At 36.4% G+C, this 12,758-nt stretch overlaps 2 protein-coding genes across 2 annotated transcripts in view; one reads left to right on the top strand and one right to left on the bottom strand.

Moving 5' to 3' along the window:
- LOC139127077 (uncharacterized) overlaps positions 1-12,758 on the top strand; it is a 28,972-nt gene that overhangs the window by 1,269 nt on the left and 14,945 nt on the right. The window lies entirely within an intron of this gene.
- Positions 1,406-5,828, bottom strand: LOC139127034 (uncharacterized). Its single transcript, XM_070692958.1, has 2 exons — positions 5,504-5,828; positions 1,406-4,271 (listed from the first exon to the last, which is right to left on the bottom strand). The coding sequence occupies exons 1-2, from the start codon at positions 5,820-5,822 to the stop codon at positions 3,922-3,924; spliced, it is 669 nt and encodes a 222-aa protein (XP_070549059.1). The 5' UTR covers positions 5,823-5,828; the 3' UTR covers positions 1,406-3,921.

The raw sequence follows: 12,758 nt of genomic DNA, 5'->3' as shown, positions 1-12,758 counted from the left end.
ATGGCTTAAAGGTGGATAATGAGGTTGATTAATGCAGTAAAAATATGACTGCAGGGAGAGATACTTGAGGAAAATTGTATTTATTTATATATTCATTTATTTATTTATTTATTAAATAATTAATTAGTTTATTTATTTATTAAGGTTTATCCAACTTAATCTGTAAAAAAAAGTCTACATACATGTAGGATTGGGTGACCAAAACATGTGCAAAACAGCTATACAAAGTCAGTCTCCCATAACACACTACACAACAAGCAAAATGAAAAGCTGACGTAAAATACATGTATACAACAACATGAGTGTGAAAAAACTGTGATAGATATATTTATCATCATGATAAAGTCATTAGTAAGTGTAAAATGAAAGGCTGTAATATCAGTACATTAAGAACTGAAACCATGTCATGGTGGTGATACTATGCTAAACCCCCATCCCACCACATTTTGGTAATGGCCTCATTGTTCTCTATGGTAAGGTTAGACCTCTGTACAAAGAAATAGGGGTGGAAGGGTTTAATCCCTTCATACCAAGATTTCTCTATTTCATCTTCAGAAACAATAGACTGACATGAAAACATTGTGTTGGAAGGGTTCAAGTCTATAAGCTTCATATGGAATCACCTATGCCATTGAAAACAATAGGGATTTACCAAAAGTTGATAGTGAAGGCGTTATACCAAAAGCTGATAGTGAAGGCATTAAGCACTTCAAGTCAAGCAGAACATTTTTATTTCAGAAAAAAGGAAATATAGCTATGACTTTTCTTGTGTTTTTTTCAGATATATTAATAATTAAATTTACCAGCAGTATGGCTGATTGTTCATTCGTTCAGCCCCAGGCTACAAGTCTTTTACCTCAAAGTATTTACATTGTCAGAAGTAAAGTTTGAAAAACGTACTGAAGTCTGAAATGTACATTACGAGCGTACATTAACCTGGTTTGCTCTAAAAATTAGTACCGTACAACCCTAAAGGTTCCACATAGACAACAGTACTTGTACCCGTGTACAGGGGTGTAAAGGCAGGTTGAAAATGTTAAATCAATCAACTGGTGTCCGTGTCAAATCCTGTTGAAACTTCACATCAGAAAATTTTACAAATTCATACAGCAAAAGAAACTGAACACTCTGAACACACATGAGAAGCCTTGTCTGGCGAGTCTAAAGAACAGTTGGTTGATGACAGGCTACAGTACAATTCAGTGTCATCCTAAGGGGTGTGTTTGTATTCTTCATCATTAAAGGGGAAGTTCACCAAGGATGATTTTTACATATGTGCTAGATTTGTGGTCACTTACCGCAGAAAAGCTATTTTCACCATTTATAACTTGCACGATTTTAACAAAAACCGATAGAAATAGTACAGGAAGTTGCCATGTAATTTGAATTATGGGAAAAGCGCCAAGCTTGGAGCTTGCATAATGTGACATGGAAGGCACCATTTTCCCATGGGTATGGCATTGTCCACTCACCCATGCTTAAACCAGGCTGTGCGTATTTACATAACTTTTGTTTATACTGAGTATCCTTGCATAAACGATGAATCACTTATAATAAACTGTCCACTGTCAGATTTTGTGTTGCTGTTTACTACTGTGTTACTGTGAGTGGACAATGTGGGGGCCATACCCATCCGAAGATGGTCCCTTCCATATCACATGATGCAAGCTCCAAGCTTGGGGCTTTTTTCCCATGATTCAAATTACATGGGCAACTTCCTGTACTATTTTTATCATTTTCGTAAAAAATCGGGTGAGTTATAAATGGTGAAAATAGCTTTTCTGGGGTAAATGACCACAGAGCTACCACATATGTAAAAATCATCCTTGGTGAACTTCCCCATTAAGGGCACCCTCAGGAAAACACTGATTTATACCATATGGAATATTGGCACAGTGTTGTACAGGTATGCCCATCATAAATGAATCACTTATTCTTCAGTAAATTCAGTTTATCCCAACATGGGATATGCCAAAATTAACACACAGTGTTTACAAAGTCCAGACAATGAATGGAAAACAAGCCACACACTTGGATTGAGAAAAAAGCATTTCAAGCTTTGCATGCCAGGTGTATCAATACATGTATCTGTAGATTATCAAGTATCATGATTTAAGGGTGGTTGCATATTTCACAGTGTTTTCTGCCCAATAGCTCTTCTTTGCAAAAAAATCATTGAATTTTGGTAATTCCAAGATTGAAATATTGGCATGGTTTATTCTTTAGGATGTCAAGTTGGGTTAGAAAGAACTGTAGATGTATGCAAATCCATGCACCAAATTTTTGTGGATTCTTTTATCTCCCCTTTTCAATATTGTACGGTAAAAGAATATAACTCAACCCTGGCTGGCTCACATTGTTTGGAATTTTCACATTTCATTCTGAAATACTGAAGAACAAACCAGCAGTGTTTTTAGCAAGAAAAGTTACATTTGGAAAAAAATCATTTAAATTTTGGTAGTGCAATTTCACAAAGCTAGGGAGGGCCTCCTAAGAAAAAGCTATGGTTTCAATGATGTAAATTGGATCCAGTGTATTTCAGGTGCACCGCATAAGTTACATGTATGTATGATATATCTTATGATGTAACTACAATGTACCGGTATGTGATATAAATTTGGTGAATTTATACCTAAGCTGTTATGCAAGGCATGCATGGTTGGATATTTCTATAACAGCTCTCTCAGCCTCATCACCGGTATGTATTCAGCATAGAAAAACTTTCAGTCCTTGGAATGAAATGAGAAATTTCGTCTTTTTTTTTCTAAATTACTCTTAATTGATTCCTGACACCATACTTCTCAACAGCAACAAAACTCTGCAGCTTCTGAGAACCCTAAATTCACCCAGAATGGGATGAATGACTGATGTGCCAGTGGAGTGATAAGCTAGAAATGTGTGAAGCATAAATCCAAATAAGGAAAACATATTATCCAATCAGCAAATACATCAATCCAAATATGGAAAACAAACATCCATATTAGGAAAAGCATTATTCCAAATAGGGAAAACAGAAACCTGTATTAGAGATACCCACAGGCATTAAATACAGAATATAAATACATCTGAATGTTTATCATTTGCGACATTTCTTGTAAAAAATGCAAGTTTATACATTTCTGAAAAAGAAAGCCCAGATTTCTGGTATACAGGGAGCCCTAACATCCTCCCACCTCTTTCATTTCAACTTTGATACCAGCTCAACCCACATTGTTCCCAACCCTGCGCAATCAGGTATGAGAAACAGTAACAGGGTTAAAACCACAGCCTCGTTGTGAAAAAAAGTGTTGTTTTTTTGGAATCAGATGCTTTCAAGATAACAATATTTCAAGATAACAATATAGTAGTATATATCTCGACTATTGAACATTAATATTGAGTGGTAGTATTTCACATCATTCCCTAGATTCATCATCTAATGGAGGATTTGAAAATGAATGTGAATCAGCTCCACTCAATAGTAATAAAGCCTAATTGTCCAGATTTAAAGATTTTGATTATGTTGTTACTACATGGATGACTGTCAACCTTCACAACAGTTTCAAGAGAATAGTGTTAATGTACAGTATGCACAATGAAAGTCAAAGACTTAAACTTTTGCCCAAACTTTCCTCAGGGAAACTTTAAGCCATCTGCTTTCAAAATCAAGAATAAGGCGTCACCAAGCAAATTTGGTGCCAGAAGTACAAATTGCCATCAACATATTGATATTTGAAATTAAAAATGGCCGCCATCCCTGTGGTAACTCAATAAGAAAAAATTTAATTTCTGATTTTCACAAAAATAAGGCAGTGACAAAGTTTATTACTCCAAGGGCTCCAAAATGAGCCCCAATCAGTGGTAGTCTAAAACAATATTGTAAACGTTTGAGTCCAAATACCGTATCTGTACCTGAGGTATATTCTATCTTAATCATCGTTATTACCTGTGCCTGTATGGCTTCACCTCAAAGAGAAAGTCTGGTGTGAATATCTTGGAAGACTTCTTCCTCACAGTCAGTGTTTTCCCGCTCATGCAGAGGAAATGTCCCCGGTACTTGCTGCTCTCGTACACCACTCCGCCAGACCTCTGCGTCTTGTAGAACAGTCTCGGATCATCCGTTGTCTTCTCCTGTGTGGGACAGGACAGTCTGTCTGTTACGTAGACCCTGTGTTGGGAACGCTGCCGTATGTAGTACACCACGATGCAGCCAGCTGTCTCGGCAAACTCCAGCAGTACCGGCATTTTTCGGTCAATGTGTCTGGTTTGGTAGTAGTGTTCTTTAATATGACCTGAAAGTTGAAAAATAATTCAATATTATTGCCATCTACATGCATTGTCGAAACAAACAACGTTTCACCTATTAATAGTCATCAACATATTCCCATAACTTAAGTACCGGTAAATACAAGTCCAGGGACAATAGTTATCTATCAAAAAGGTTAGATTGGAAGTTTAAATAATCGTTTACGTTGCATTTGTTAAATGTTGTGAACTTGGGGAGTTAAATTTTAGATTCGGTTTAGGGACTATAGCGGTGAATCTGAAGAGCCTCTCTAAGTCAGCAATAGTTAACAACTATTTCCTGAATCCAGCATTGTCTGTTGTTCTGAATTAACTTTGAAATGAAATCTCATATCACGTGAAAGATGCAACAGCTCCATCAAAGTTGTTGAAAAAAATTCAACTTGGATAAAACTTTGTACAGAACTACAACCGCGTCATATATCACTTCCCGTGTCTTACGCAATGATAGCACACTCCGAGCAAAAACTGTCTTCCCTGCACGTATTTCCTCTTATCATGGGATTTAATTATTTTATCACCGGTAGTGATTTGGATGTTTTATTACCAGTTATCGTGATCAGATCCACTTCTTCTTTTTTCCGCCAAAACACAGACAGAGAAGTGATAAAATAAATATTGGAGCGGCCAAAATTTGAGCAGCAAATGATAGCTTGTTAGTTTGCAGATTAAATAACTTAGATAAGAGCATTGAAATATCGTCTTTGTTCTTAGTCTGACTGTTTTTGATATCAGATAGATTGTACAACAATCTTCTTCCCCTATTCTGTGTGATTCCCTAACTTCTGGCTGACTGTGAAGTAAATTTTGATTTAGAGTACAACCACTAGCTTCAACTAGCTAGCTTCTCCTCAAGATCTCTGTGATTTCCCTTGTCCTTCATGATATTTGGACAGTTCTTACACTGTATGTCAGTAAATTTGCCGACAAGTTTTCATGTCGATGTTAGAGAGTTGTAAAGACTGATTTTTTTGTCAGAAAAACGAGCCACAATGACTTGGTACACTGCTTGAAATTCAAATGAAGTTGTCTTGTTGTGTATAGTGTCATAGAATTATCATTACCCTTTCAGGTCTGACTTTCTGGTGACTTTAACAGTAACCAGAGTTGCCACTGAGTATTATATGTGTAATCTATTTGTATAGAACACACACCTTTGAAATCTTGCACTGATATGACAAAGTGTCATGGGGATCAAACATCTACTGTCTATACTTACAACTTGTTGCTGTAACTGATGTGTACAGAACTGCCTGCACCATTGCCGAGTTGCTCTTCTGTAGACAGCAGTTTGCCTGGCTTTGGCGCGTAATCGCAACGCTCTGTACAACCACGTCGCCGACATCATCCGAATGCCTCAATGGCAGTGGGTATGCTGGTCGCTCGCAAATGGCCTCCTGACGTTTGCCAATGATCAAGGTCTCTGTGATACCAATGTACCGGTTGGCAGCGGATGGGCAGACCTTGGCACTTATGTCACTGATCTGCCTGACGATCTTCTTCGTTGACTTACACGTGACTGATTTACCGGAGAGCATTGTGATAGATCTGCAGAGGATAGGACAAAACATTTACAATTAAAGAAACTTTGGGTAATATGTGCATCAAAACTTTGCGTTTGAAACTTTTGGCAAATTTTGCCCGAGGAAACTGTGTTCTATTTTGTAATCTCAAAGGAAACTCTGAGTCATCATGCAAAGTTTATGATTTTGCAAAGTTTATGATTAACACATTGCCTGACGTTTACCAATGTTTGAAAATCTACTTGTAATACCGGTATCTGTGTAAGTTATGCAGGAAAAAAAATAAATGTTTGGTTTTCTCACCTCTTGTTGCTTGTTGCTGCTTGTTGATATCACTGATGAACAAGAAAATTAGTTTTCTTCGGGATATTGCGATTTCAAGTCAAGGAAGTGATGGCAGTGCAGGGACAGAAAATGAAAATATTGCCAGGAAATTGTCCTCTTCTACTCAACTGGTAATGGCGTTGAATGAGATTCCAATAACACACTGTAACACAGATGATAGTATTGGCAATGTCACTCGATGTACCAATGCAAAAACAAGTATTGTGCTTGTAATGGTTATTTGTAAGTGCGCCTGGCCAGAGTCCGATGTCCAGAATACTTCAAGTTCAAGACAGGATGGCCTTTTAAAGAAGGTTGGCAGGATATCTCCGGCGTGGGCCAATCACAAATCAGTCCGCAGTATCTAGGGGATAATAATTCCCCGTTTCTGGAATTTCCGACACACGACATGCCAGCAGTCCTTTCACAATAGGACTTATCGAGTTCCTCATTGTAATCTGAGTGCCGCCCTGATTGGCTGAATATGCAATAGGTCAAAGGTCTGTTTGGAAACATTGTAATCTTGTTTGTGTGTACGTGTAAAGTAGTCGGCCCACTGACACATTGGAAAACCAGTGGGTTTCAATGGGCTTTTACAGGGAGTTTGATCGCAGTCCTGGTAGTTCGGATAAAAGTTGTACGGGGGAATTACGAAAATATGAAGGTTTTACGTTCAAATAAATGGATTGGAACAGTTCTATATTTTCAAGTGTTCTTCCCCTGTGTCTACCAAGCATTCAGTGCAGTAATAACTGTACAAATCCAGAGCACCAATTAAGTTTATCAGTTTATCGGTATCATGATAAAAATGTGACAGCAGACTGCCATAAAGTGTAAAGACTGTCAATGTAAAAACTATTAACCTTTGAGTGCCAAAGTAAATTTTTGTCGCCTTTACAAAATATAACCTAGTCAATTTTTTTTCAGATTTTCACCAAAATTTTGATATAAAAGTAGCCCATGAAATGTAATGTCCATTTGGTCCTAAATTATCAAAACAATTTTTGAAAAATTCACAAAAATTGGTAAAATGTCGCACTAAAATTTTGGTGGGAAAAATTACAGCACTCAAAGGATTAATTATTTCCCTGTCCTGTATTTCATTGAACTGAATACGGCATCCACTAAAACTTCTCAGCACAGAAATTATCAAACAAATTTGTTATCAGAGCAACAGTTTGAAGAAACAAAAAATATATGATCAAAAAAAGACAAATCTCCAAGCTTTCCTCACCTGATTTTAATTATGTTGTATATAATAGTGAAAATAAAAATAAGAAATAAAATAATATATCCGAGAATTAACTCCCGTTGTATTATATAATTACATATATTTTAATACAGAATCTTTCTCGTTGGTTCTTTTTCTTTTGATAAGAAACTTTAATTGAAATTTTAGGAGATGATTCCAACGCAGGCTTACCACCAATACTCTTGAACATATTAAGTGAATAATTTTATGTCTAAAACTCTCAGGAGTTAGGATGGTGAAAAGAAGCACAATTTTCTTATTTCCAATACATGTTGTATTGAGAGTTAAATTTGGGTATTAAAGAGGTAAGGGACTGAGAAACTGTTGGTAATTATAGAACAAGTATTGTAACATAAAATAGTTTCAGAAAGAACTCTCCTAAATTTTCTGTCCAGGTTGATAGGATATCAGCTTTGCAATGTTTGATAGTTTGAACAAATATTGATAGTGTTGTGGCATTTCCCTGGAGACAGCGGAACAATCTTGACGTAGGAATTATCTATCAGTTTTATTTGTCTACGTGGGCATCAAAACTTAAGGCAGCGGTACAGTTGACATTCTTACCTTTGTAAATTTACGCATTACTATGCTCCAGAATTTGAATTTTGAGGGCACAGTTTTTGACTGCGTTTTGGGGATTTGCAGAATGAAGGGTAATGATAATAAAATGGTGTGAAATAGATTTATCACAAGAATTGCGCAAACTTTGGTAAATGAAATATAACAATGTTGACACTTAAATAATCCCATAGCAAATACCGACTTCCTACTTCCGTATACTACACAGAATAGTGTACAGGGACTGTAAACCTGTAGCTAGTGTAGTAAAATCAATACTACACTGTGCGTCAAGATAGGTGTAGCTCAGAATGCTATCACAATCGTTGACTGTGAATTGTGGCCAGCAGTTATGGCGTAGTAAAGTAAACATTACACTGCATCAAATGAGTGTAGAGCTCAGAATGCTATCAAACTTGTGAATGAAATTTTCAAAACTTTGTCAGACCTTTTGTTCTCTCTTTTACTAGTAATAATCATGATCCATGCATCAACATTTACCATTATAAAATCATCGACATTGGTGTTGTTGCATTCACGGGCAAATACAAAAGTAACATTTGTCACCGTAGACTGACTTTTTTCCCTGTGTGTACCGTACTGTTACTGATTACAATCACCACTCACTCTGAGCTCAGTGCGGTCAGTTCACACAGAAGTCTTCAAGTAAAGTTACACAATGACATTGTATGAACAAACACGCCACTCAGTTGTGTAATCTTGAAACACAGAAATAATCATTTTATTTTAGTTCTTTTCAAACCTGGGTAGTAAAGTATTGGTAAATCCAGAACGGTATTATTTCCCTGTAAGCCAGTGCATAACATAGAGTGTTATGTTATTTTGACTTGTAGCAAAAAGTACTCAGAAAATGTTTTTAGGTGAACAGATTAATATACGTTATGTGTATGATCAATTGAAAATTACGTGAGATAAACAATTATCCTGGCTCAGTGTACAAGAAATATAAAAATAACACAGTCATTATTATCATCCTATATGTGTATGACTTTCAAGGAGGCCATTCTGACAGCCTGTTCAACTACACCTACATGTAGAGAGACACATTCTGGCAGTTGTCCAGTGTGGGTACCATGAAAGTGAAACAAAAGTGAATGCACAGAGGCAAGCACAGAACTGGCACTGTCCTTGAGGCACCAGGAAATCATAAATCTCATGAAACAGACAGTCTGTACAGCAGACACTGGCACATGCAAATACTTTACTATGATAGGGCAATATTAGTACAGTTTATCATATACAGGACCTAGATTCATGTGCCTGTGTAAAGCTATGGGGAAAAGTGCCATCACATCCATGCATTTTTTTTACGTATTACGTCCCCGGCCCGGTGACCAAATTTGGATGAACTTGTCAAATTCTGAACCTATTTTTGTAGTTAGAACATTTTCCTGTAAACAACAGTACATGCGATTCAAAATTTGTAGTCAGGTGCACTGCTTCCAAATATGGGCAATCGCGTGCATTTCTGAACTACCTCCACGCTCTGGCTCTTCCCCCCGACGACCTCGGTCCACAAAACTCGTATCAGAGCTGTAAAGATTAATGTATTTCGAAATACTGGTACTGTACTAATCATAGAGAAGAAGTATGTAAAATATACCGGTATTTGATATTACGAAACAAAACAATTGATATGAATGTCAAATCGTACAGTCGTTTGTTTGAAGTGTGTTTGTAGTTCCTGTTTACTCATAAATGACAGATAGCCAGTAATCAGAACCACTCCTGTCTTCTAATAGTGCAATAAATACTGCAATAAATGTCACAGCAGTATATTATTTGACCTGAATAGAATTCAAGCTGTAAAGATTAGCATTGTACACCCAGTTTCAGTGTTTCTGAATTTTCAGAAATGAAAAATAAATCTGTGCGTTTGCACATCATAGAGGTATACACAAGCAAAGTGTATCTAACCTTATGAGAGTAGAGTAAGGTTATAAATCAAGAAAAACCTCAATTTTAGACTGGTAAATCTTGGATATTTTCTTCACCCACCCTTACCCTGTTCACCCCCATTTCCCTGTAAGGAGGTCCACATTCACCATTGATAACAATTGTTTCAGGCCAAACCATGGTGGTAAAGGGTTTAAAAGGCTTTCATTGAGGTAATACGCACCTCGAAACGTAAACTTTTATATTTTTGTGGCCCAAACTTTCCAAAAGGAAATCTAAATCATCCTCTTTTGTGATCAGGCATAAATTTCAAGGGCCATCTGGTAGTGGTCAAACAAAATAAGCACAACTGACGCAAAAAAACTTACAAAAAGGAAATTATTCAGTTATGTAGAATTTACCAATATTTTCCTATATTTGAAAAATTGAAAAGTCTGTGGATAAAAATAAATTAAATATTTCACAGAAAACAGGACAACGCAAGCTTCATTTACTCCACAGCTTCAAGATAAACACACACAAGCAGTAGGCTAAAATATATTGTTGTAATATATAGTTGTAATTTAAAAGCATCTGAAAAACTGTCCCTTGGAAAACAATATGACCAAGAAAACATTATGACAAATTATATTTGCAGCTTTGAAACATTACTTCCTTTCTAAGCTGTAATGGTACATACAACAGCGGCTCATACGAGTCAAAGGAAACTGGTAGCACACACTGTTGAATACAGAGCTGCTCACAGGTTCCATTCGACCTTAAGACTGTTTATATGGTCCAGTGTAGGCCAATTAAGGGTGTAGTACACACACCTTAAAAGTGACAGATTTTTGCTCAATCTTGCCTCAATGAAACTTTCAACTATAGTCTTACCAAATCAGGTATTACTATGCAAAAAGATTTGTACCAGAGAAACAAATTACCTGACAGTCTTTACTGATATTTTAAATTCAAACTGGCTACTTTTGCCATGTAAACCTTATGAGGAAAAATGAAATTTTCAATATTCCAAAAACTAAGAAGGTGAAAACTTTTCTTTCGCCAAGAGCTTTAATATGAGCTTCCACAAATGGTAGATCAGAATACCGTAGAATTATAAAAAAAATTCAGAGGCCGAGTATCTGTTCCCGAGGCAAATTCTATCTGAAATTCCAACTTTGCAGTGGCTCATATGTATTTTATTTCCAGGTTTGAAACATTTCCTTTCTGAGCTCTGACAGTAGAATATAAAATGACAAATTAACGGCAGCTAAACTAAAAACATGCACTGGATGTTGAACACAGAGCCACACATATGTAGTTAGTTACCTTTTAAATTTCAATAGGACTCTTTATACAGCCTATGATAATCCTTTCAGGGGACTCCCCTTAACATTTTGTTAAAAAGGAGAACATTTTACCCTGTCAGTGTACAGTGTAAAACCAGATATCATGATTTTATATCTCTGTCAGATAGGTGGATCCATTCAATAATTTCCTGTTTCTCCTACATTGTACACTGCTTCCTTTTTTCATTTGTGATTTTCCAGGAAATATACCGTCTCTTATCATTTATTATTAATATTAATTTCATTTTGTGTAATTTTTAGCTCCCATAGCCATATGTATATATGGCAATGGAAGCTATTCTTATAGGCTAGGAAAATGTCTGTATGTATGTATGTCTGTATGTCTGTATGTCTGTACGTCTGTATGTCTGTATGTCTGTATGTCTGTATGTCTGTCCGTCAACATCAAAAACTCCAAAACCGCTGTACATTTCATCTTGATATTTGGTGTGTACATGGATGATGGGCTGTAGATGAGATTTTGTTCAAATGAAGTTGTCATTGCCAAAAATATGCAAATTAAGTGAAAAAATGTAAAAACAGTCAAAATTGAAAAACTCAATAACCACTGAGCAGATTACATGAAAAATTAGCATGTAAGTACTTTGGGCTGACATGAAATGATTGTGCGCATCTTGGGTCAGTATCTTGGACTTGCTATTTTTCATGAATTTTTTGTAATTTTCTCCCATTTTTGGTCAAAAAATCTCCTGCTCTGAAACCACAAGTCCGATTGATTTGAAACTTGGTATGGAAGTGCATAGGAGTGACCTTTCCCAAATTTGAGCAAATCGTGGTGAAATTTGCATATTTTTAGTTTACACGTCCATAGACTCCCATGTATAAGGCAGATCTCCATAGACTCCCATGTATAAGGCCACAAAAAATAAAAATTTAGTTTCTCATCGTATTCATATTGCAAAAAGGATGCAGTGACACAATTTTTAGTCCCCACGGATGAAGTCCAGTGAGCTTATAGATTGGGTCATGTCCGTCTGTTCGTCCATCCGTGAGTCCATCCGTTCACGCAGATATCTCGGATATTTTGACAAAATGTCATGTGACCTTGATGACCTTTGATCTCAAATATAAATATTTGTCCATAACTCAGTAACCACAAGTGCTACCACCCTTCATATATGGTATGATGGGACAGCTTAGGATAACTTAGCAAAACAATTTTTTTGACAAAATGTCATGTGACCTCGGTGACCTTTGACCTCAAATATACATATTTTTCATAACTCGGTAACCACAAGTGCTACACCCTTCATGTTTGGTATGATTGGACACCTTATGACGCCACATACTGTACCTCAATAATTATGTGCATATCTCATTCTGAGCGAGCCAATAGAGCTGGATGTCTGATTTTTGGTATATAGGGATAACTATAGGAGAGAAATTTTTGACCAAATGTCATGTGATCTTGATGACCTTTTACCTAAAATATATGTTTATGTCAATAAATAAGTAACCACAAGTGCTATGTCCTTTGTATTTAGTAGGATGGGAGACCTTATGACAACACACGCTTTACCTCATTAATTATGAGTTGTTTATGTATCTAAT

This window comes from Ptychodera flava, unplaced genomic scaffold, assembly GCF_041260155.1.
Source record: "Ptychodera flava strain L36383 unplaced genomic scaffold, AS_Pfla_20210202 Scaffold_28__1_contigs__length_4768798_pilon, whole genome shotgun sequence".
Taxonomy (NCBI): Eukaryota; Metazoa; Hemichordata; class Enteropneusta; family Ptychoderidae; genus Ptychodera; species Ptychodera flava.
Note: the sequence above shows the minus strand (reverse complement) of the source record. Positions and strands in the feature narration are given on the sequence as shown.